This window comes from Rhinopithecus bieti, unplaced genomic scaffold (genome assembly GCF_001698545.2).
Source record: "Rhinopithecus bieti isolate Rb0 unplaced genomic scaffold, ASM169854v2 scaffold_33891, whole genome shotgun sequence".
Lineage (NCBI taxonomy): Eukaryota > Metazoa > Chordata > Mammalia > Primates > Cercopithecidae > Rhinopithecus > Rhinopithecus bieti.
The window spans coordinates 630492-652234 of NW_016814426.1; the positions used below are offsets into that span (position 1 = coordinate 630492).

The following is a 21743-nucleotide window of genomic DNA, read 5'->3' on the forward strand; positions in this document are numbered from 1 at the left end:
CGGCCGCGCCGGCCAGGCCGCCCTCCTCCCGGCAGCCTCGGGCAGGCCGCTCCCGCGCCGCGACGGCGGGCCCGGCCACAGCGACCAACAGCACCTGTCAGACATGCAGCGAGAAACGGCCGCGATGAACGAAATAAAACCTTCCTCCACTACTGGGACACAGCTCGCGTCCGAGGAAGCAGCACACACAGGCCGCGGAGCTTTCCGAAAGGCTTCGCGCCAGGATCCGCGACCAGCACAGGGACCCCCACCCTTTTTGAGAAGCCAGGTCAAGCGGGCCGTTGCTGGGCGACCTTTGGGCGGAGGCAGAGGGCAGGGCTGCCCCGCACAGGTTCCGCCCCCACTTCAGCGTCCTCGCCCCGCCCAAGCCCCGCCCAGCACCCCAAGGACCAAACCCCCGCGACGCATGCGTGCTTCTTCCCGCGCGCCTCCACCTGCCGTGCGCTTCCGCCGCTGGCCAGGCTCTTCTGCCCCTCCCCCTCCTGTACGGCCGCTACTCTGCGCCCGGCTTCGTTCTCACAACCTGGTTCTGCCCACACCTGTCCTTCGGCCTTGTGAACAGTGGCTGTAGAACAATCTCAGGCCCTGCAGACCCACCTCCCTTGCTCCCGTGGTGGTGGTGGTGAAGGGCTGGGGACGTGGGGTAGAAAAATCGGCGGGATGTGGGAGGCCGCAGTCCCGGGGCCCACTTCCGGAGGACGGGCGGAAGTGGCTGCGGTGGATGGTGGGAGGGGGGAAGGAGTGCGAGGGGAGGGCCGGGCCGCTGGGGTCGAGGGGTGGGGCCTGGGCCGGCGCTGGGGATCGGGCTTGGGGCCTGGATTGCTACCCGGGCGGGCCGCGGCTCCTAGCCGACGCGGGGCGGGCGGGAACCAGGTAACGAGCCGGCTCAGTTAGGGCGAGGGTCGTCCGCAGGGCGGCCGGGTGGGGGTCGGAGTCCAGGGAGGGTCGCAGTGTCACCGCCTTCTCCTGTGAACACGGGGTACCGGGTTCCGGGGAGAAGGGTGGGAGGAGTTAAATTCTTGGAGGGGGTGGAGGTCATGTGGACGCCACGCCCCTACAGAAGGAAAGGATAGAGTGTGTGTGTCTGTGTGTGGGGATGTGTGTTTAGGAATAAACTTGAAGAGGATGGGGCGACAGGGGTGGGTTTCCGGGCTGAGAAATAGGAACACTGTGGGGCTGCTGCAAGCAGGACTTGGGCCTTAAACATTCCAGGAGAGTGTTCTCGGGAGTAGCCCCGGGAAGGACTTTAACAGAGGTTGGGAATTATATCTCTGGCACAGTTTTGCAAGCGGAGGGGGAGCTTAGTTGAAGGAAAAGGAGCAAAGAATGCATGTAGAAGATGCCAACATCTCGGTCTGGAAAGGATTCATTAACTAGTTTAGTTGAAGAGGGCTGGTGGACTAAAACACTTAGCACCCTAAGAAGTTGGGAGATTCGATTATTATGTTGCGCTTTAGACAGGCGGGCAGGAGAAAGGGCGTTATTTTCTCGATTTCTTAGAAGACAGTCTCCGGTTACTTTTCTGTGGCGAGAATGGGTACGACCCATCTTTTATCCTGAATCATGTATATGTTTGTACATATATAATGTTTATATTGTATGTGTTTGTATATAAACACTTGATGAGGTGACTGTGTTCTGGCGTGCGATACCTGAGTTAAGTAGGTGCTTCGTATAACCTTGCGGAGTGTTGAAAGTTGTTTGATGATAGAGCCTAGTATGGACTCTTAGGTGGGGAGTGGAAACTAGAAGTTTTTAGGACTCTATTTGGGTATGTACTAGATTAGAGAGTGTTATAATGTTTAAATGTTCTGCAGGTTAACACGAACATCTGCCACCTGGGCCATGCCGCTTCTAAGGCCTGTTTCTTATGAACCTCCGCAGAAGACAGATGGGCCAGTTCTCACAGTGGATAACTTCCCCTGCCTGAGCAAGAGATGGGATAGTATCCGGGATCTGTCCATCACCAGACTCTGAGCTTAATAAGGCAGCTGAATGAAGGGAGGTAACGGACCCCTGAGAGGGGCACTTAAGTCTGCAGTGGGGGGGGAGGGGCCTGGACACACCCCTTCCCCCCCAGACTCCTCCCCGTCAGGGTCAGCTCAGCCATGGACTTTGGACCTGGATAAGAAGAGAGAAGCTGCACTTTGGTGGATCTGATTTGGGATTATCGGTTTTGAAAATGGAGTGTTGAATGGGGGTTTGATGATCTCCTGGGGAGCAACTGAGACAAGAGGAAAGGTAAGGCTGCTGTCTCATTTCCCATGTAATGTCTTACTGCGCGTGTGCAGAAGTTGTTGCGCGGGCGAGTTTGCAGAGGCTATTATTCAGGAAATCTTATCCAGATGGGGACACTGGAAGCTACACCTCTCCATTACTCTGTCCGGGTGTAGACTTGTTCCCACCTGTCCTTACCCAGGCTGGATAAGTGCCTTGTAAGGGGTTGTGAGCAATGGCAATTGAGAGGTTCGGCCAAGGAGAACATGAAAATAATTCAGGCTTCCGAAGGGAGGTTGGATTAGATTACCTTTAAAGGCCCTTCCAACACTGAGATAATAGGATTCCAAGTCAGTCTGGGTTAAGACTGGAATGGATTACCTAGGCAGAGGCAGCTGCTCTGTTTTGGGGAGCTAACTGAAAAGGACTACTGGTGGGAGGAGAAGGTGGGAATGGTCTAGATCACCTCCTAAATTGTCTCTCTTCGTCTTTCTATAACAGGAGCTTAGCCCATGAAAGCTCAGGAAAAGAGCAGAGGAACAGAACACAGGTTTGGGAATCAGGAAGGAGTACTTGTGTTCTAGCTTTGACTTTTTTAGTCAGTGTACAACCCTACACAGGCTATGTTCTCTTCACCTACAAAATGGGGAACACTGACTTTCCAGGTCCCTTACAAGTTGTTACAAGGAGCAAATGAAACAATGAAGGATTTTGAAAAGTATCTGGGGCCATGTACATAGGAAACAATAACATTGATATTGCTACATGTGCCTTAAAAGCACAGAAACAACTCTGAATCAGGAGTTCTCTTTTCTTACTGAAATAGTGTGCTGGCAGAAGCCTAAGAAGACGTCCTTAGTTAAAAGCCTGAATTTGTTTCATCATCTTGTTGTTAAGCAGTACTTGGGATCATCAAGTTGTAGAACAGGCGAATGGATCCAAGGAGAACTTGGATTGAAGATTCTTGCAGGTACTACATTGGTCCTTAGGGCTCTCCAGTCCAATTTCAGTGTGCCCCTTTGAGGTAGCTGGTTAAAGAGGGGGTGGAGGGATGCCGAAGCCTTGAGGGCAAGTGTCTGGCTAGGAGTTGGTACTGCATTTCTTGAAGTGAGTGGTGGTCTTTGCCTTCCTGTGCCATATCCTCGTTATTTTTCCAGCTCTTTGAGGTGACGTTGTTTTCCAGACTGACATCTTTTTGCCCTTCGTATTTTCTCAGGCTGTATTCCCACTAAAAGCAGCCCTGTTTGTCTTTATCTTCTCGCTTCCTGTCTGCTCCCTCCTTCAATTCCAGTTTACTTGTGCCAAGATGCCAGCTTTTCCCGGTGACCACACACAGCAGAAAGGAGAGGTGGAGCACGGTGTTGGGAATTTTGAGAGACAGTAGGATGTCTGGGCAAAGGGCAGGAAGCCTGGCTTCTGGCACGTCTCCGCCTCTCCCTAGCTCAGTAACACCTAGGCCTCACGTGTTCCTTGAGGATGGGTGCCAGGGAGGTCATTTGCAAACTGAAAATCCTGTACTTACGCCTTACTTTCCCTGTTAAATTTTTTTCTTCCACCCCCTTCCCCAGTCTTTCCTTTTTTGCCACAGGAGTTTTCCTCACTCCCTGCAGCGGCCTGAGCGGTGGGCGGTGGCCTGGGTGGAGCTGCTGCTCCCAAGCTGTTCTTTCTCCTCTGATTTGATGCCTGGGGCAGCCCCTTTGAGGCCAGGCTGCTCCTTTATAAGGTGTGGGTCTCAAGGTGGATATGCCACCTTCCCCAGCTTCACCCAGCACATTGCTGGTGTCAGTCTTTGCTTAGACATAGGGGTCACAGTGGTCCCTCAGGGATATGTGATGCCACGGTGCCTCCTCAGCCATCTCTGGGATCCCAGGTACCAGGGAGTTGTGTATTTGCATAGTGCTTCTCTCATGTGATCCATTCAATCTGTTTTGTCCATTTTCCCTCATCACTTTGTTGTGAGGAGAATACAGCAGAGATTCTTTTCCCAGTTTGAGGGGAAGCTACGGAAGCCCTGAGTGGGAAGGGTTTGCCTAAGGGTAGAGTGGTCGGCACTGAAATCACCTCCCAGTAGTGTGCTGTTTCCACAGCATCTGACCTGACAAGGGCCATCTGGGTTCTGCAAACCTCCAGGGGGAGAAGCTCTGTGCCTGCCAGACAGCCTCTCTGGTGGAACATTTCCTCCTTAGAGTGAGCAAGCATTCCTCTCCCTGACCTTCCCACCCTCCTGCCCTCCACCTGACCCTTCCATGAGACAGTCCTTTCAAGACAACCGTTGGCTTTTTCACAGGGACGCCAGGATGCCAGGGCATGGCACTCAGCAGGTGTCAGGCTACTTAGCCAAGAGCAGTGATAGACTTCACCAGACTGTGTGTGTGTGTGTATTTCTTTTCTTTTCTTTTCTTTTTTTGAGACGGAGTCTTGCTCTGTCGCCAGGCTGGAGTGCAGTGGTGCGATCTCAGCTTGCTGCAACCTCCACCTCCCAGGTTCAAGCCATTCCCCTGCCTCAGCCTCCCAAGTAGCTGGGACTACAGGCACGCGCCACCGTGCCTGGCTAATTTTTTGTATTTTTAGTAGAGACGGGGTTTCACCATGTTGGGCAGGATGGTCTCGATCTCCTGAACTCGTGATCTGTCCACCTTGGCCTCCCAAAGTGCTGGGATTACAGGCATGAACCATGGTGCCCGCCCATGTGTGTATTTTAACTCAATTATTTATATTCTTCTTTATTCCAAAAGGAATTGTAGGTGGCTAACCAAAAGTTATATTTCACAGACATTGTTTAGTGATTATTATGTTAATCTTTCCTCTTTGACCTGGATTAGATGAATTTCTGGGTCTCCATTGTGGGGTGAGGGAAAGTGGCAAACAGAGAGATTGGGAGGCAGGGAGAAGGGAAACAAAACACTGATTTTAAACATTTGCTTTTACTTTTTTTTTTTTTTGAGATGGAATCTCACTCTATCACCCTGGCTGGAGTTCAGTGGCATAGTCTCTGCTCACTGCAACCTCTGCCTCCCAAGTTCAAGTAATTCTCCTGCCTCAGCCTCCTGAGTAGCTGGGACTACAGGTGCATGCCACCACACCTGGCTAATTTTTGTATTTTTAGTAGAGATGGTGTTTCACTATGTTGGCCAGGCTGGTCTCGAACTCCTGACCTCGTGATCCGCCTGCCTTGGCCTCCCAAAATGCTGGGATTATAGGCGTGAGCCACCGCACCCGGCCTGCTTTTACTTTTACTGATGTTTTCATTTTAATTTAAGGGCATGAATTCTTTTCAAATTGTAAAAAATGTCAGGGATCTTAGGCATGGTTTATGGGAGGGCCATTTCCTGCAACAGTTTTCACTTCCTTTTCATCTTTTCAGTTCTCTTTTGTTGGTGGTGGAGTGGGCAGGAGAGTATTGTTCCTCCTAATTCTGGTTTAATCCTGTGACTGTTTATCCTCCTGTTTTTTCATTTTGCACATAATCCAATCCCAAGCCCACCCCCAGAATCCTGGGCCCTTGTTTCTATCCTTCTTACCCCTAATCACTGCTCCCCATGTAACCTCTATCAAGAGTTCAGAGCCTCTTTTTCCCAGGTCAGTTTGGCACTCATTTACCCTGGTTTCTTGCCTCTCAGACCAAGTGCTCTCTTTTGCCTCCATCACACCCATTCTGATTCTCTAACCAGACCCTTTCTTTTTGAGATGGTCTCTTGCAGTCCGGGAATTTCTCCCTTTGGATCTTCCTGTGAGCCTTGGGATTTAAACAAAGGGTGGTAGAGAGGGGGTGTGCGTTATAGTGCACAAACAGCCCTCATACTGTTTCCCCTTCACCTGCCTTAGATGGAGAAGCATCAGAGTTAGTGGTGGGAATCTGACATCTCATGGGCTGATCTTCCCCCACCTTTCAGCACCACCTGATGTCTCTCCTTTCTCCTGGAAGGTGATTTTGGCTCCTCATGTCTTGGATCTACAAAACAGTGTTTCCCAGCCTTTTCACTTTTAGGAAACATAATTGTTTTTTCCTTTACGCCTGACACCTAGTGTAAGTGTGCAGAGCCCCCAGGCCCCGACTCTTGTTCATTAGAGAAACATAAGGCAGAGGTGACAGACAACTGGCCTCTGACTGGCACACCCACCTGGGCTCGAGGCTCCTGCCACAGTGCACGCAGTCAGCTAAAGTGGAGGCCACGGGCTTGGCGCACACTGCACATGGCGGGCCTTGGTGGGCCTGCTCTTCTCCTGCTCCTCCTCCAGGTCTGGGCTCTGGCCACTTCCGCGGAGGCTTCACGGCAGCGCCTGAGAGGACACAGAGCCCTCTTAGAGCACTGGCGCTGGAGGATGTGTGCGAGGGTGGATGGGGGGGGCGCAAGAGTGCCCGGTCTGAAACCTGGCCATGCTCCCCACCAGGTCTTGTGGCCTCCAGCACGCTGGCACTTACCCTGAGCCTCAAACTAGTTATCTGTAGAATGGGGATGATAACGCCCACTCCGCAGAGCTCCTGAGGCTTGAAGGAGAGGGCGAGGGAGGGTTTGGCCCCTGAGGCCTCTCACTATGCCTGGTAACCCTTTAGCAGTTTTGATTTAGGTCCTCGCCTCCACGCAGGGGCCCTTTGTTTCTCTAGAACCCTGCACGATTCGTGGTTTCATGTAGAAACAAGTTAGTGAGCAGTCAGTCAGTAACCACAGGCCTCAGAGTTCCGGACTGCTCCGTGCCCTGGAACACGGGGGAGGGGTTGATGTCAGGGGCGTGGGTCCTGATCATATGGCAGCAGCCCTTCTAGGGGAAGTCAGCTACCCAGCAGCCAGTAGCCCTCGGCTATCCACCCTCACTACCTGGGGTCCCATGGTGAGAGTGGGCATCAGGCTTCTGCAGAGGGCCAGGCCGGACGGAGCTGGGGGAGGGAGTGGGGCTGGCTCCTGGCTTGCACCGGTCTCGTGGAATCCAGGCCTCAGACCTGATCGCTGGCGAAACAGGCTCTATGCGCTGGAGCCCCTGGTCTTCTGCGTCTGTCCTCCTCCTGGCCAGACTTTGCTCCTGGCTCAGCCACAGGTATTTGCTATGGAAGAGCTGTCCCTCCCTCCCCTGGGTGGGTCTGGGTCCACCTCCACCTCCTCTTCAGTTCCGCACCTTCCTCCCCTTGAAAACACCAGCCAGGCGCAGACCGGTTCTGGGCTTTCATGGTGCTCCCGCCAAAGCTTGTGACCGAGTCCTTCCCGCCTAGGGCTGGTGGGCCTACCCTGCTGGCAGGTCTCTCCCTGCTTTCTTTACTTAGAACTAACGCTCTCGTTCCCCACCCACAAAGGAAAAACAAAAGGGAAGAAGCCACAGCTGGCCCTGGCTTGCTTTGGCACAGGTGTTTTCCCCCGGCCCCGCGTCGGGCACCCTGGTTCCTCTTCTGTCCTTGCCCCACGCGCCCTGGGGCCCCCACCCAGGCTCCTCAGCCTCCCCTGGGTTGGGGCGGGGGACCGGCTCCCAGCCCTTGGCCTAGGGTTTGGTGAACGCCTTTCCTGGACTGCGGGCCCACTTGAGGCGCGGCTCCAGGCAGGGCGGCTGTGCTGGGGGGCCGAGGGCAGGGGTGGGGTCGGGCGTCCACCCTCAGGGTTGCGCGAGGGAGCAGGAAAGCCGACTCCCGAAGTTGGGGGCCTGGGAAAACTTGGGCCCTGGGTTGACTGAGAAGCAGCGGGGAAAGGAGGCTGGCCAGGAGGAGGGGGCCCGGCGGACGCCGGCCGGGGGGGCGGTACGCGGAGGCGGGGCGCGTCTGGTCCGCCCATGGAGCCCCGCCCCGCCCATCCGTCCGCCCCTGCCCCGCCTGCCGGGGAAGGGCCACGTTGCCCGCCCGGGCTGTCCGGCCCCGGCGCGCCGCAGGAAGGGCTGGCGAGTGGAAAGGCGAGGCGGCCGCGGCAGCGCCTGGGCACCGGGCTCGCTCCCTGCGACCCCGGGCGGGCCAAGTTCGGGGCCAGGACGTTGGGAGGCCCTGGTGAGTAGAGGTCCGGGGTCGGAGGTCTGACCGGGGGAGGCCTCGCGGGCGCCGAGAGGGAGCCCCAGGGACGTCGGGTCGCCCGAAAGCCCCGGTGCCCGTGAGCGCTAGCGAGAGAGGGCTTGGCTGGGCAGCGGCCCGGGCCGACCCGGTCCCAGCTGCGCCTTAGTCCCTTCCCGAGCCGGGAGGGTGGAACTCCGCCTTCTGCTTTCGGAATCCCGGGCCTCCAGCTGTTAGAGGGAGGGAGGGCGGGCTCCGCGGACTGGGGAGGATGTTGTGAAACTCGGCCCAGGGCGTCCGTGGGTGCGGGGCAGGGAGGGGGTGGGAGTGCCCGGAGGGTTTGCGGAGCGAGACTAGGGAGGTGACCTTTCCCCCTAACCTCACTCCAGCATCCTTTCCCCAAGTTAATAGAGGTTGATTCTCCTCAACATAAAGGAAATGTTGACTCTGTTGAAATATATATATAATAAATTGGCAAGAAAACTTTTCTTCCTACCTGTTTGCTAACGTGTGTGGAGTAGAGAGCCCCGGGACGTGCAGTGCCCGCGTCTGATAAACTCTGTAGCAGAGGGACTGTGGCTGGCCCGCTCTGTCTCCCGCAAGGCTGAAGCTTCACTTCGGTTAACCCTTGCTGCTGTAGCGGGTCTGCTGTTTTGTTTTAGAACATCACTGGCTGAGAAGTTGTCCAACTTTATTTTCAGTCATTTACAATATTTTTTCAGGCCATGTAGCCTTTGCTCTTACATGCTCACATCATCCAGGGTCTGCCTTCCATCAGGAATCACTGGGTCCTGGTCTTTCCCAATTCCGGGACCATTGAGCTCACCCATATCCCTGCTTCTGTGTCTTATTCTCACTGTTAGAAGCACTGCAGTATGTCTGACCTCAGTGGCCTGTGTAACAAGGGAAACTCATTACTGTTTGGGGCATTAGAGAAATTGTCACTATCCTCAGTATCCAGGCACTGGTACCTTGTGATGAACCAAATCAGCCCTATCACCTTATAGATGAGAGAACTAAGGTATAAGTGGGTCAAGTGACTTGTCCAAAGTTGCCTTGCTTGCTGGCTGGATCGCCTGAATCCCAGGCCTCATGCCTTTTGTGGCACTTGTATTTAGCTCTTCTTTTCCAGGATGAATAACCTGCATCCTTTCCCTCCTAGGTCTTATTCTCTAAACGCTTGAATTATTTAGTGTATCTTCTCTGACTACCTTTCTTTTTTTTTCCGTCCTGAAATTATGGGCCTGGTACATGATACAGGAGTCCAGCCAAGGTCTAAGAATGAACATGAAAGTAGTTCAGTTAGATTTCCATTATCTGTAACATGTCTATATTTTCTGGAATTTTTACGTAGTGCTTTTTAACATTAAGCAAAGCAGAGATAGAAGGGAAAATCTGTTACCATTTCTTCCACTTCTATACTTAATTTTAAAGCTAAATATAATTTCTCTCTTATTGCTCATGATTGGAAGTTCACTATCTGGTGTTCACTTGCTGTTTAAGCAACATATTTTGCCAGATAAAGGAAATAGGTTGGAGAATACCATGGCATTAGACTGTTAGAAAGGATCTCACAGCTCCTAGGCAGTCCTTCAAATAATTCAGAAACTGAGTGAGCCCCATAGGGGTGGGTAGCACCTACCCAGATTTTGGCTGAAGGGTTTGGTACTGAAACCCACCACCTGGGTTTTGGCTGAAGGGGTTGGTACTGAAAAGACACACTTGTCATCTCCCACCCTGGTGCAGATGTCTTTGTACTTGGTGGTGTGGATTGGCCGTGTCACTTCCCTAAAGGAGTTGTGAAAACTCTAGAAAATGAAAGTCAGTTTTGAGTCTGTGCCTTGCATGTCAGTCTCATAATGATATCATTAGGACTCAGGTCAGGATTAAGGACAGTTGTTCTATTGAAAAAGGAAGGTGTAGCAGATTGTATTTTCCCTAAAGGGCCTCACCCATAAGTATCCCCTTCCACTTGTAGTTATAGTTTGACATTGCCCACTTCCCACCCAGTGGTGGGGTTTGTGATTCTCTCCCCGTGAATGTGGATAGGAACTTGTGGTTCCCTTGACCAGTGAGTAAGACAGACCTGATCCAAGGCTGAATCAGGAACGGGACACACCTTCACCTGGCTTGCTCGCTTTCTTGGAACACTCCCCTTTGGAATGCAGCCACCACTTCCAGTACATTTCCAGGCCACATAGAGGGGTTCTAGCGAGCACTCCTGCCAATAATGTCTCAGCTGCTGCCAACGTCATCCCACAGACATGTGAGAGAACCTGAGAGCCTCCAGGGGAGTCTAGCCTTCAACTTTTGAGTCTTTCAGCAAGGCCTCAGGCATGGTAGAGCAGAGACATCCATCCCCTCTGTGTTGTACTGTCCAAATTTCTGACCAATAAAAGCTGTGAGAAAGAGTAAGTGATAACTGTTGTTTTAAGCCACTAAATATCGAGGTAATTTATTATGCAGGAGTAGATATCTAATAAGGAAGGGGACATGAGTGGAGACAGGGCCTCAGTATTTGGACTTTGAACTGAGCACAGAGGACAGGGAGGATTCTTGCCCTGCTTGTCAAGATTATCTAGATTCTGTTTTTCTCATTGCTTCAGGTACTGCTGGCTGCATAATGAATCACCCCAGAACTTAGTGGCTTACAGCAACAGAATCATTTTATTAACATCTCAGCTGTGTGGTTCTTGCTTGTGGTCTTTCACATGGTTGCAGTCAGGTATGGCTGGGGCTGGGATAATCTGGAGAGCCGTCTCCTGTGTCTAGCAGTTGATGCTGGCTGTCAGCTGGGACCGTAGCTGGGGTTGTCAGTTGGAATACCTAGAGGGGTCCTGTCCGTGTAGCAGGGTCCTAGGATTAAGCATCTTAAGAGGACCAGGTGGAAACTACTGCCTTTTATGAGTTAGTCTCACAAGTCACATAGCATCTCTTCTTCCCAGAACCAAAGGGAGGGAGCACAGACCCTCAGCTCTGGAGCCAGGGGTGTCTTTGTCACTTGTAAGAAGAGCGTATGGAATGGGATATGTGCGGTCATCTTTGGAAAATGGAACGCTTCACTCTCTTGCTGCTGCTTTGACCATCTTTCTCCCTGGTTTCACTAATAGTGCGAGCAGTCTTCCATCTAGCCACTTGAACCTCACGCATGTGCCAAGCACTGTGACGGGCACAGAAGTCATAGAGTCTTCTTTCCTAAGGAGGAAGGTGGGAGTCAGGTGCGTGTGGCCACAGATTCTGTTATGGTGTGGAGAGAGTGCTATGGGAGTGTAGCCACAGGGAGGCCTGGCTCTGTCTGCGATGTTGCAGGAGTCACCTGAAGTGGCCTGAAAGGATGTATGGGTGGCTGGCAGGGGGTGCCATGGTCAGATTCCAGGATGAGGGACCAACTGGAGCAAAGACCCAGCAGTGTCCAGGTTTGCTTATTGGGGAAAAAGCAGCCTGCTGAGGCCAGAGTGCAGGGTCCATGGGGTGAGTGGTTGGAGGTCAGGTTGAAAAGGGATGTTTGAGCCAGTCTGTAAGAAGGGCTTTGTATGTCATAATAATGAGTTTGAGTTTTATTTTGTGGGCAGTGCAGCCTCTGATGGCTTTAAGGCAAGTTATTGTGACCAGACGTGCTTGTCAGGAGGGATGCACCGTTGCTGTTGGGAGGGTTTGTGAGAGGGAAGCAGGATGAGTGACAGGTGGACCAGCTGGGAAACTACATCAAGAGTCCAGACTTAAGACAGTCCTTCCTATGAAGGAGTGAGTTCAGGTTAACAGGCTGGAGGGCTTGACATGGGCTGCTAGCAGTCAGAGTAACTTTGTACTTCCATTCTCAGTTTTGAAGTTTTTGGGCCTAGACGTATTTCTTTCTTTTTTTTTTTTTTTTTTTGAGACGGAGTCTCGCTCTGCCGCCCAGGCTGGAGTGCAGTGGCCGGATCTCAGCTCACTGCAAGCTCCGCCTCCCGGGTTTACGCCATTCTCCTGCCTCAGCCTCCCGAGTAGCTGGGACTACAGACGCCGCCACATCGCCCGGCTAGTTTTTTGTATTTTTTAGTAGAGACGGGGTTTCACCGTGTTAGCCAGGATGGTCTCGATCTCCTGACCTCGTGATCCACCCATCTCGGCCTCCCAAAGTGCTGGGATTACAGGCTTGAGCCACCGCGCCCGGCCGACGTATTTCAGAATTCAGAATTTTTGGAGTTTTGAAAAGGTGATCTGGTGAATTTACTCTGTAGTGGAAGATCAGAAGCAGCACAGCATAAGCCACCATGTTTATTTCTGTAGCAAAATGTATGAATAGCCACAGCAGGAGAGAGAAAAGACTATAAATAGCCCCATATTAGATCAGATCAGATTTTAGCAAATGAGGTTGGATGAGACTTTACTGCCAATTGAGTTAAGAAAACTTCTGTTTTTTAGTGCTTCTTGGATTTGGCAGTTGCAGTTGAGGAACTGTGGATGTGTTTAGATCCCAGGCACGTCTGCTGAATGTTGAGGGCCCTAGCACAGCGGCTTGGTGGTGCTGGTGGAGCCAATCCCTGTCTTCATGTAGCTTGCAGCTGAGGGGGCCTGAGAGAAATCGAGTAGGTGGTTGCGCTCGTTGCTGTTGGTGAAGGGTAGGTGGACCTTATGTGGTCCCAGGCGTCAAGGAAGGCATCTTGGCAGAGACACGAAGCAGAGTGTGCCAGGTGAAGAAGATAGGGAAGAGCAGAGCTGACTCAAGGGCACATGCACAGACCCCAAGGGTAGGGTTGGCCATTGGGGTACCCAATGGGAGTGTGGTAGAATGGAACAAAGAGAATGGGGAGAAAGGAGTGAAGTAACTGGCCAGTATTTACGTGGTCATGCCGGGCACTGTTCTAAACACCTAACATGGCTTATCTCATCTGATCTTCACAGCAACCCAGTTTGAGTCTCAGAAATGTGACAAAACGTAGGGTGATGCCTCTGGGCTGTCTGGCTTGCCTTTGTTACTGCTGCACTCCCCTGATGGTGGCCTGAGCAGACCTGAGCAGTGCTTGCTGGAGGAGCAGGTCACCGCTGCTGGCCAGGGTCTGGGCTTGACCATCCTTTTGGGCACAGCCAGCTGTGAGAGGGTGTGTGGCTCTCCTGGTTCATGTGTGTGCACACAGCACTAACTTCCAGGCAGAGCTGAGGATCCTATCCCAGGAATTACATGGGTAAACAGTAGGAAAATAGCACTGGAGCCCAGGATGAGCCTATGTGAAGAAGCAGGTGGGCTGGAAATAGGGGTGTCATGTACTCTTACAGCAAGAGGAGCAAGTTTGAAGCACAGGGCTGTGGGGTGGAGAACAACGGTCCAAGCACTAAGGTGGGGACCAGGGCTGGGCTGGGGCAGCTTTTCCTGTGGGCTCTCCAGCCACTCCAGATGTGTGCAGATTTGCTAAGTAAAAACCCAGTCAGAAGATTGCTTTGACCTACATGACTTAGAAGGGTGGGGCAGGAGGTCCTAAGTGTCAGGTAGTGGGTGTGGGCCACCAAATTCTAATGTTTAGAGAAGAGTAAAAAGTCATCTAAAGGGTGCAGAAGTCATCTGGAGGGTCCCATGAGGCTTTGCCATAAGGGCTTGCAGGTCGTTGATAAGTCAGGGACGGGCTATCCCTCTAGCCCCCTTTTTTATTTCTTTTTTTGGGATGGAGTCTTGCTCTGTCATCCAGGCTGGAAGGCAGTGGCGCCATCTCAGCCCACTGCAACCTCCACCTCCCAGGTTCAAGGGATTCTCCTGTCTCAGCCTTCCGAGTAGCTGGGATTACAGGCGCACACCACCACACCCAGCTAATTTTTGTATTTTTATTTTAGTAGAGATGGGGTTTTGCCATGTTGGCCAGGCTGCTGACCTCAGGTGATCCGCCTGCCTCGGCCTCCCAAAGCTCTGGGATTATAGGCTTGAGCCACTGAGCCCAGTGTGGCCCCGCCCTTCTAAGCCATGCAGAGCAGCACTTCAATGAATAGAGTTCAGTCCCTCTTCTCCATCCCTGTCCTGTTATATAAAGTCTTTTTCTTGCACAGTCATTTAGGAGGCGAGAAGTTGGGAGACAAGGAATCCTGGCCATCAGATTAGAGGGGAGGTTCCAACATGGACAACATCCTGAGGGGAGAGCGAAGAAGAAAGTGAAACTCTGCCGGGCGCTGTGGCTCACACCTGTATCCCCGCACTTTGGGAGGCTGAGGAGGGTGGATCACTTGAGGTCAGGAGTTCGACACCAGCCTGGCCAACATGGTGAAACCCCGTCTCTCTTAAAAATACAAAAAGTAGCTGGGCAAGGTGGCAGGCGCCTGTAATCCCAGCTACTCAGGAGGCTGAGGCAAGAAAGTTGCTTGAGCTTGGGAGGCAGAGGTTGCAATGACCTGAGATCATGCCACTGTACTCCAGCCTGGGCAACAGACAGATCGAGACTCTGTCTCAAAAAAAAAGGAGATAAAGAAACTGAAACTCTTCTCTGCATCACTCTTTTCTTCCACATAAAGTTTCTTAAAAATCAAATATGGGGATATGGCCCACAGCTCTGAGTAGCTTCATCCATCTGTATGGCCCCAGCTGGGCACAGCAGTAAGGCCAACTGAAACAGTGTTTGCCCTGAATTCCTCAGTCACCTGATGACATGTATCTAACTGATCTATAGTGTATGAGCCCTGATATAATAGGAATTTAATTGCACAGTTATGTGGAAATGGACTTGAGGTTTCTGAGAAGACTGATGTCCTGGAGTCGTGGGGGTGGTTGGTTTCTAGGAAGAAGACAAGTGGTGGTGAATGCTGGCAGGGGCTGGAGAAGTCTCGCCAGGAGGGAGACAGAATCCAGGTCTCTTTAGACGCCCTTCAGGATCAGCCCTTTTAAGCCAGATCTGCTGGTTTGAGAGCCCAGAGCCTCAGAGATTAGATCGGAGGCCCCAGGTTTTGACCAGGATTAGAGAGTAGGCTGTGAAGCAGAGGGTAACTGGCAGAGCTGTTGGTGTAAGAGGGTGCATGCCTGAAGCTTCCGGATGTGAAGGGAGATCAGAGGCAGGACAGTCAAGGAGTTATGGTCTGGAATGGCAGCTGGCTGGGAATTGAGGAGTGTTTCAGATCCTTTCCAGTAATGTGGTCTGGTAGAGCTTGGAGGGTGGTTGGGGCCTTGCCTTTTTCTCATTGGTTTCTGTCCTGGTTCCTTCCCAGAGCCTGGCAGAGAGCAGGTGTGTGATGCATGTCGTCAAGTGACTGACTGAGGAATTCAGGGCAAACAGATCATCTCAATTTGCCTTGCTGATGTGCCCAGCTGGGGCTACCCTGATGGATGAAGCTATTCAGAGCTATGGGCAATGTCTACATATTTGACTGTCAAGAAACTTCATGTGGAAATAGCTTCAAACTTATACAAATTGCAAGAATAAAAAATAGTATAAGGATACTCGTACACACTGTCTTTACTCAGATTCACTTGTTAATATTTTGCTCCATTTGCTCTCCCTCTCTATGTATGCAGTATATTTTTGTTCTGAACCATTTAAGAAGTTGCATCTGTCCTGGCCCTCTACCTCTAAATACTTCAGTGTGTATTACCTAAGAATTGGAATTAATCAGTTATCACTGATACTTTAACCTACTGTCCATATTCCAACTTTGTCATTTTACCCAATAATGTCTTCTTTTAAAAAGTTTTTTGAGGTTTCATTGACATACAATTGATATAAATATGTGCAATAAACTGCATATAAAGTGTACAGTTTGATGTTTTCACAAATGTGTGTGTGTGTGTGTGTGTGTATATATACACACCTGTAAAAGTATCACCACAATCAAGATAATAAACATACCCACCTTTCCAGAAGTTTCCTAAAGCCCCTGTGTAGTAACTACCCCACTGCCCTTCTCTGCCTCCATTCCTAGGCAACAACTGATCTGCTTTCTGTCATATAGATTAGTTTCTATTTTCTGCAGTTTTATGTCAATGGAATCTTAGTGTACGTGTTCTTTTTTATTTTTCCCAAAAAGACCCATATTGTGTAATTATTTGGAGATTGTGTTGTGTGTGTCAGTGATTTATTCAGGTTTTTTTTGCTGGATATTATTCCATTCTATGAGTAAATCACAATTTGTTTATCTGTATTTCCCTGTTGATGGGCCTTTGGGTTATTCCAGTTTTGAGTGATTATGAATAAAGTGACTATAAACATTCCTGTATAGGTTTTTGTATGGATATGGCTGAAAGTAGGAAGTGTGGCATGCAGGAGAGACAGTAGAAAGGAAGTAGGGCATGCAGGAGAGACAGTAGAAAGGAAGTGGGGCATGCAGGAGAGACAGTAGAAAGGAAGTGGGGCATGCAAGAGAGACTGGGCTTGGTTGTAACAGCCTGCTATCCCTGGGGAACTAGCTCACTCACCAGAGGACATTATGAGGGCTCTGCCCCGGCCCCCCTTGTGATCCAAACACCTACCACTAGACCCCACCTCCAGCACCACCACATTGGGGGTCAAATTCCAACATGTGTTTCAGAGAACAAACCATATTCAAGCTATATAGCATAGCTACATAATTATTATAACACTATTAATAAGACTATCTTGGCCTTGGGAATTTTAAGTAGCACCTTTATTACATATTATATTTCTTTGTGTATTGAGTGTTTCTGGAGCTTAAATTCTGTTTCACTGGCTGGTCTGTTTATGTACCAGTACCACACAGTTGTAATTATGGAGGTTTTGTAGTATGCAGTATATGTATATGTGTGTGTGTGTGTGTGTATATATATATATATATATATAATTTTTTTGAGACAGAGCCTCACTGTTTTGCCTAGGCTGGAGTGCAATGGCACAATCCAATCATGGCTTATTACAGCCTCAGCTTCCCAGACTCGGGTGATTCCATCTCAGCCTCCTAAGTAGCTGGGACCACAGGTGCATGCCACCATGCCCAGCTTTTTTTTTTTTTTTTAATTATTTCTTGTAGAGACAGGGTCTCTCTGTGCTGCCCAGGCTATTCTTGAACTCCTGGGCTCAAGCGATCCTCCTGCGTTGGCCTCCCAAAGTGCTGGGATTGCAGGTGGGAGCTACTGCACCTGGCCAGTGTGCAGCATTTTAATATCTGGTAGGGCTAAGTCCCTCCTCACAGCTTATTTTTACTGTTTTCCTAGTTGTTCATGTGAACTTTATTGTCAGTTCGTCTAGTTCCATAAAAAGGTATTTTTATTGGGATTTTTGATGATGCTGAGATGTCCTGACCAAGAACAAGGGATGTTCACATGTTCTTTTGTGTCTTTCGGGAATGATAGTTTTGTTCACATACGTTTTGAATGTTTAAGTTTATTAAGTTTATTTCTAAATATTTTCTCATTTCTCTGGCTTTTGTAAGGAGGGTTTTCTCATCCATGTTTTCTTCTCATGAGTCATTTGTGGATATAAAGGCTATCCATTTGTGTTTGTTGATTTTTATATTTCATTACCTTGCTCAGTTCATTGATAGTTTGGTTTAGTTTATTATTGATTTTCTAAGAGTTTTCCAGGCATATTCTCACAAGTAAAGATAATAGAAATAGTTCGCTTCTTTTCCACTTCTGCTTTGAATTGTTTTTTTCTTGGTTCATTTGCATTGACTGCTTCCTCCAGCAAAACGTTAAATAACGCTGGAGATGATGGGCAGCTTCATTTTGCTCCTGACATTCGTGGGGTGCCCCTGGTGCTTCCCTGTTAGATAAGGGATTAATTTTAGCCCTGAGGCATGATATTTGATTTTAAAAATCAGTAATCTTGGGGCAGTTGGGTTAGAGGAATGGTAGGCAGATGCTTTCACTCCTTGCTCCTCCCTCCTCCTTCCCCGCTGGAGGGAAATGAGTTCTGACAGGTAGAAAGAAAGGAGTTAGGATTCTTTTTCTCTCTCCCTCTACCAGCATCACATTCTACCTCTCCCTCAAAAATGCGTTGCTGAGAATCAGCATAGATGTTGACTCCGTAGAGAGCTCTGGAATCAACCTGCTGGCCTTCCTCCACCCTCACTCTTGGCCTTTTCCTGCCCCCCACATTCCTCTACCTGTGGGGTGTGGAGCCACACGCCTTTGTGTGACGGTTTGTTTTCTCTCTCCTGTCTTTAGGTGCATGGCTGCTTCCTAATCCCATAGTCCAGAGGAAGCATCCCTAGGACTGCAGGCAAGGGAGCCGGACAAGCCCCGGGCAGCCTTGAACCCTCCCCTTGCCTGCCCTCCCCCGTGGGGGCCAGGATGCTGAAGAAGCAGTCTGCAGGGCTTGTGCTGTGGGGCGCTATCCTCTTTGTGGCCTGGAATGCCCTGCTGCTCCTTTTCTTCTGGACACGCCCAGCACCTGGCAGGCCACCCTCAGTCAGTGCTCTGGATGACGACCCTGCCAGCCTCACCCGGGAAGTGATTCGCCTGGCCCAAGACGCCGAGGTGGAGCTGGAGCGGCAGCGTGGGCTGCTGCAGCAGATCGGGGATGCCCTGTGGAGCCAGCGGGGGAGGGTGCCCACAGCGGCCCCTCCCGCCCAGCCGCACGTGCCTGTGACCCCAGCGCCAGCGGTGATTCCCATCCTGGTCATTGCCTGTGACCGCAGCACTGTTCGGCGCTGCCTGGACAAGCTGCTGCATTACCGGCCCTCGGCTGAGCTCTTCCCCATCATCGTTAGCCAGGACTGTGGGCATGAGGAGACGGCCCAGGCCATCGCCTCCTACGGCGGCGCCGTCACGCACATCCGGCAGCCCGACCTGAGCAGCATCGCGGTGCCGCCGGACCACCGCAAGTTCCAGGGCTACTACAAGATCGCGCGGCACTACCGCTGGGCGCTGGGCCAGGTCTTCCACCAGTTCCGCTTCCCCGCGGCCGTGGTGGTGGAGGATGACCTGGAGGTGGCCCCGGACTTCTTCGAGTACTTTCAGGCCACCTATCCGCTGCTGAAGGCCGACCCCTCCCTCTGGTGCGTCTCGGCCTGGAACGACAACGGCAAGGAGCAGATGGTGGACGCCGGCAAGCCCGAGCTGCTCTACCGCACCGACTTTTTTCCTGGCCTGGGCTGGCTGCTGCTGGCCGAGCTCTGGACTGAGCTGGAGCCCAAGTGGCCAAAGGCCTTCTGGGACGACTGGATGCGCCGGCCGGAGCAGCGGAAGGGGCGGGCCTGCATCCGCCCCGAAATCTCCAGAACGATGACCTTTGGCCGCAAGGGTGTGAGCCACGGGCAGTTCTTTGACCAGCACCTCAAGTTTATCAAGCTGAACCAGCAGTTTGTGCACTTCACCCAGCTGGACCTGTCCTACCTGCAGCGGGAGGCCTATGACCGGGATTTCCTCGCCCGCGTCTATGGGGCTCCCCAGCTGCAGGTGGAGAAAGTGAGGACCAATGATCGCAAGGAGCTGGGGGAGGTGCGGGTGCAGTACACCGGCAGGGACAGCTTCAAGGCCTTCGCCAAGGCTCTGGGTGTCATGGATGACCTTAAGTCGGGGGTTCCGAGAGCTGGTTACCGGGGTATTGTCACCTTCCAGTTCCGGGGCCGCCGTGTCCACCTGGCGCCCCCGCCGACGTGGGAGGGCTATGATCCTAGCTGGAATTAGCCTGTCCTTCCTGGGCCCCTCCTTGCCACATCATGAGCTGAGGTGGGACTACAGTCCCCAGGCTGCATCGGCCTGCTTGTGTTTCCCTCTTAGGTGCATTTATCTTTTTGATTTTTCCGAGTGGCATTTAAGTGCACAAATGATAAGGTGAGGATTATTCTCCCGTTCTCAAGGGAGTCAGATCAGGGGAACTATTCTAGGGTGTGTTGCGGGGTATTAAGCAGGAAACCACTGTGTGGTAGGGGGACACTGGGCTTGTTGAGGCCAGAAATGTCCAAGTCCTGAGTTTTCTCCTGGAGCATGTGCAGAGTTTGGCAACGTTTGCTCTCTCTCCCTGACCTGGCTTTTCCAGCCAGGGCATGAGCCCTCCTTCTATACCTGTTCCTTTTCCCCCAGTGGGGGCTGGGTTATGGGAGAAGGGGACCTATTTGTGGCCAAAATGATACTAACCAAAGAGGCTGCCTTGTCAGGGCCTGGTGGAGTTGGTGGGTCATTGGGGCTCACTGCCTCCTGTCCTTCTCTCCTGTCTCTGACCCCCACTTAGCCCTTCTCTCCCTGCAGCCTAGCAGGTTATCGTTCTGAGATGGAAAGTTGAAGGGGGCAAACAAGACCTCTCCTCAGCCCATGCCCAGCTGTCAGGGGAGAGGTGCAGGGAGGAAGGCCTTGTGCCGGGCCAGCCCCTCTCTTGCCTTACCTCAGAGAGGGACTATGCCCTGACCCTTCCTTTCTGAAAATCAGTCCTCTCTCTGTTGCTCTAGGAGGCTCCTGCTGGCTTGGTAGAAGACAGCATTCAATCCGTGTGTCCCTTTTCCCTCTGGGGTTTGGCACGCACGCTCCTCCCTGCAGGCTGTGGCTCTGGTGGCCTTTCAGCATGAGGTGGGGCAGTGACCAGATGGAGCAGTGACCAGGACGCCTCTGGCCCAGTGCTGCCCAGCCTCCCTGCCTACTCCCAGGCGCCCCATGTCCTCACAGGCCAGGATGCCATGGCAGGGTGGAGAGGACTTGGTGGATTTTTGTTTCTTGCCTGACCTCAGTTTCATGAAAGAAAGTGGAAGCTACAGAATTATTTTCTAAAATAAAGTAAAGGCTGAATTGTCTGAAAAATATTATGTGTGTGTGTGTCCTGGAAAAGGAGGTGACAGGCGGGGGAAGAAAGGAAAAGGGAGAATGAAGAGTTAAGGAGAGGGCTAGATGGGTGGGAGGAAGCAAAGTTGAGGAAGGAAAGTGGATGAGTGGGAGAGAAGAGGCAGCGACAGCCCAGGGGATGGGGGCCAGGTGGGAAAGGAAGTGCAGGCCACAAGGTAGAGAGGACCCCCAAGCCGTGCTCCTGCTGCTGATCATCCTGTAGAGCCAGGAGGCCACAGCAGGAAAGCTGGTGAGTGTCTCCTGCTTCTGCCTCCTGCTGGCTGGGCAGGCTTGGTCTGGGGAAGAACCAGCTCCTCTGATCAGGGTGGTCCCTGAGAGGTGCTTTGTGCCCGGTGCCCTCTGCTGGCCCAGGCAGTGCTTACTGAGTGCCCTTTATGACCTGCTGGGGAGCCTTAGGGTGCACAGCTGATACCAGGGTTGGCCTCACAGTGGCGCTTGGACTCCCAAACGCAACCCCAGTGAGAGTGCCTGTTTTGCTAACACCCAGAACACATACACAGACAAAACTGTTACCTATGCATGTCACATGCAACATTCTGAGAGTTTCTGTTCTCCACTAATTCATTTAAAAGAACAAAACACGGCCGGGCGCAGTGGCTCTGATCCCAGCACTTTGGGAGGCTGAGGTGGATGGATCACGAAGTCAGGAGTTCAGGACCATCCTGGCCAACATGGTGAAACCTAAAACTATTTTACTAAAAATACAAAAATTTGCTGGGCGTGATGGCGCATGCCTGTAATCCCAGCTACTTCAGGAGGCTGAGGCTGGAGAATCACTTGAACCTGGGAGTCGGAGGTTACAGTGATCTGAGACCACTGCACTCCAGCCTGGGCAACAGAGCAAGACTCCGTCTCGGAAAACAAAAGCAAAACGCTTTTGTG

At 51.8% G+C, this 21743-nt stretch overlaps 1 protein-coding gene across 7 annotated transcripts; it reads left to right on the forward strand.

Moving 5' to 3' along the window:
• The first annotated feature begins 16 nt into the window (after positions 1–16).
• MGAT1 (alpha-1,3-mannosyl-glycoprotein 2-beta-N-acetylglucosaminyltransferase) lies at positions 17–21381 on the forward strand. Of its 7 annotated transcripts, none has more exons than XM_017850237.1 (3): positions 17–873; positions 1818–2241; positions 18252–21381. In XM_017850237.1, the coding sequence occupies exon 3, from the start codon at positions 18378–18380 to the stop codon at positions 19713–19715; it is 1338 nt and encodes a 445-aa protein (XP_017705726.1). In that variant the 5' UTR covers positions 17–873; positions 1818–2241; positions 18252–18377; the 3' UTR covers positions 19716–21381. The 7 variants fall into 7 exon arrangements, with proteins under 7 accessions (XP_017705726.1, XP_017705729.1, XP_017705727.1 ...); XM_017850240.1 differs by having other exon boundaries at positions 17–484; XM_017850238.1 differs by lacking the exon at positions 17–873 and adding an exon at positions 1019–1537.
• Positions 21382–21743: the final 362 nt, after the last annotated feature.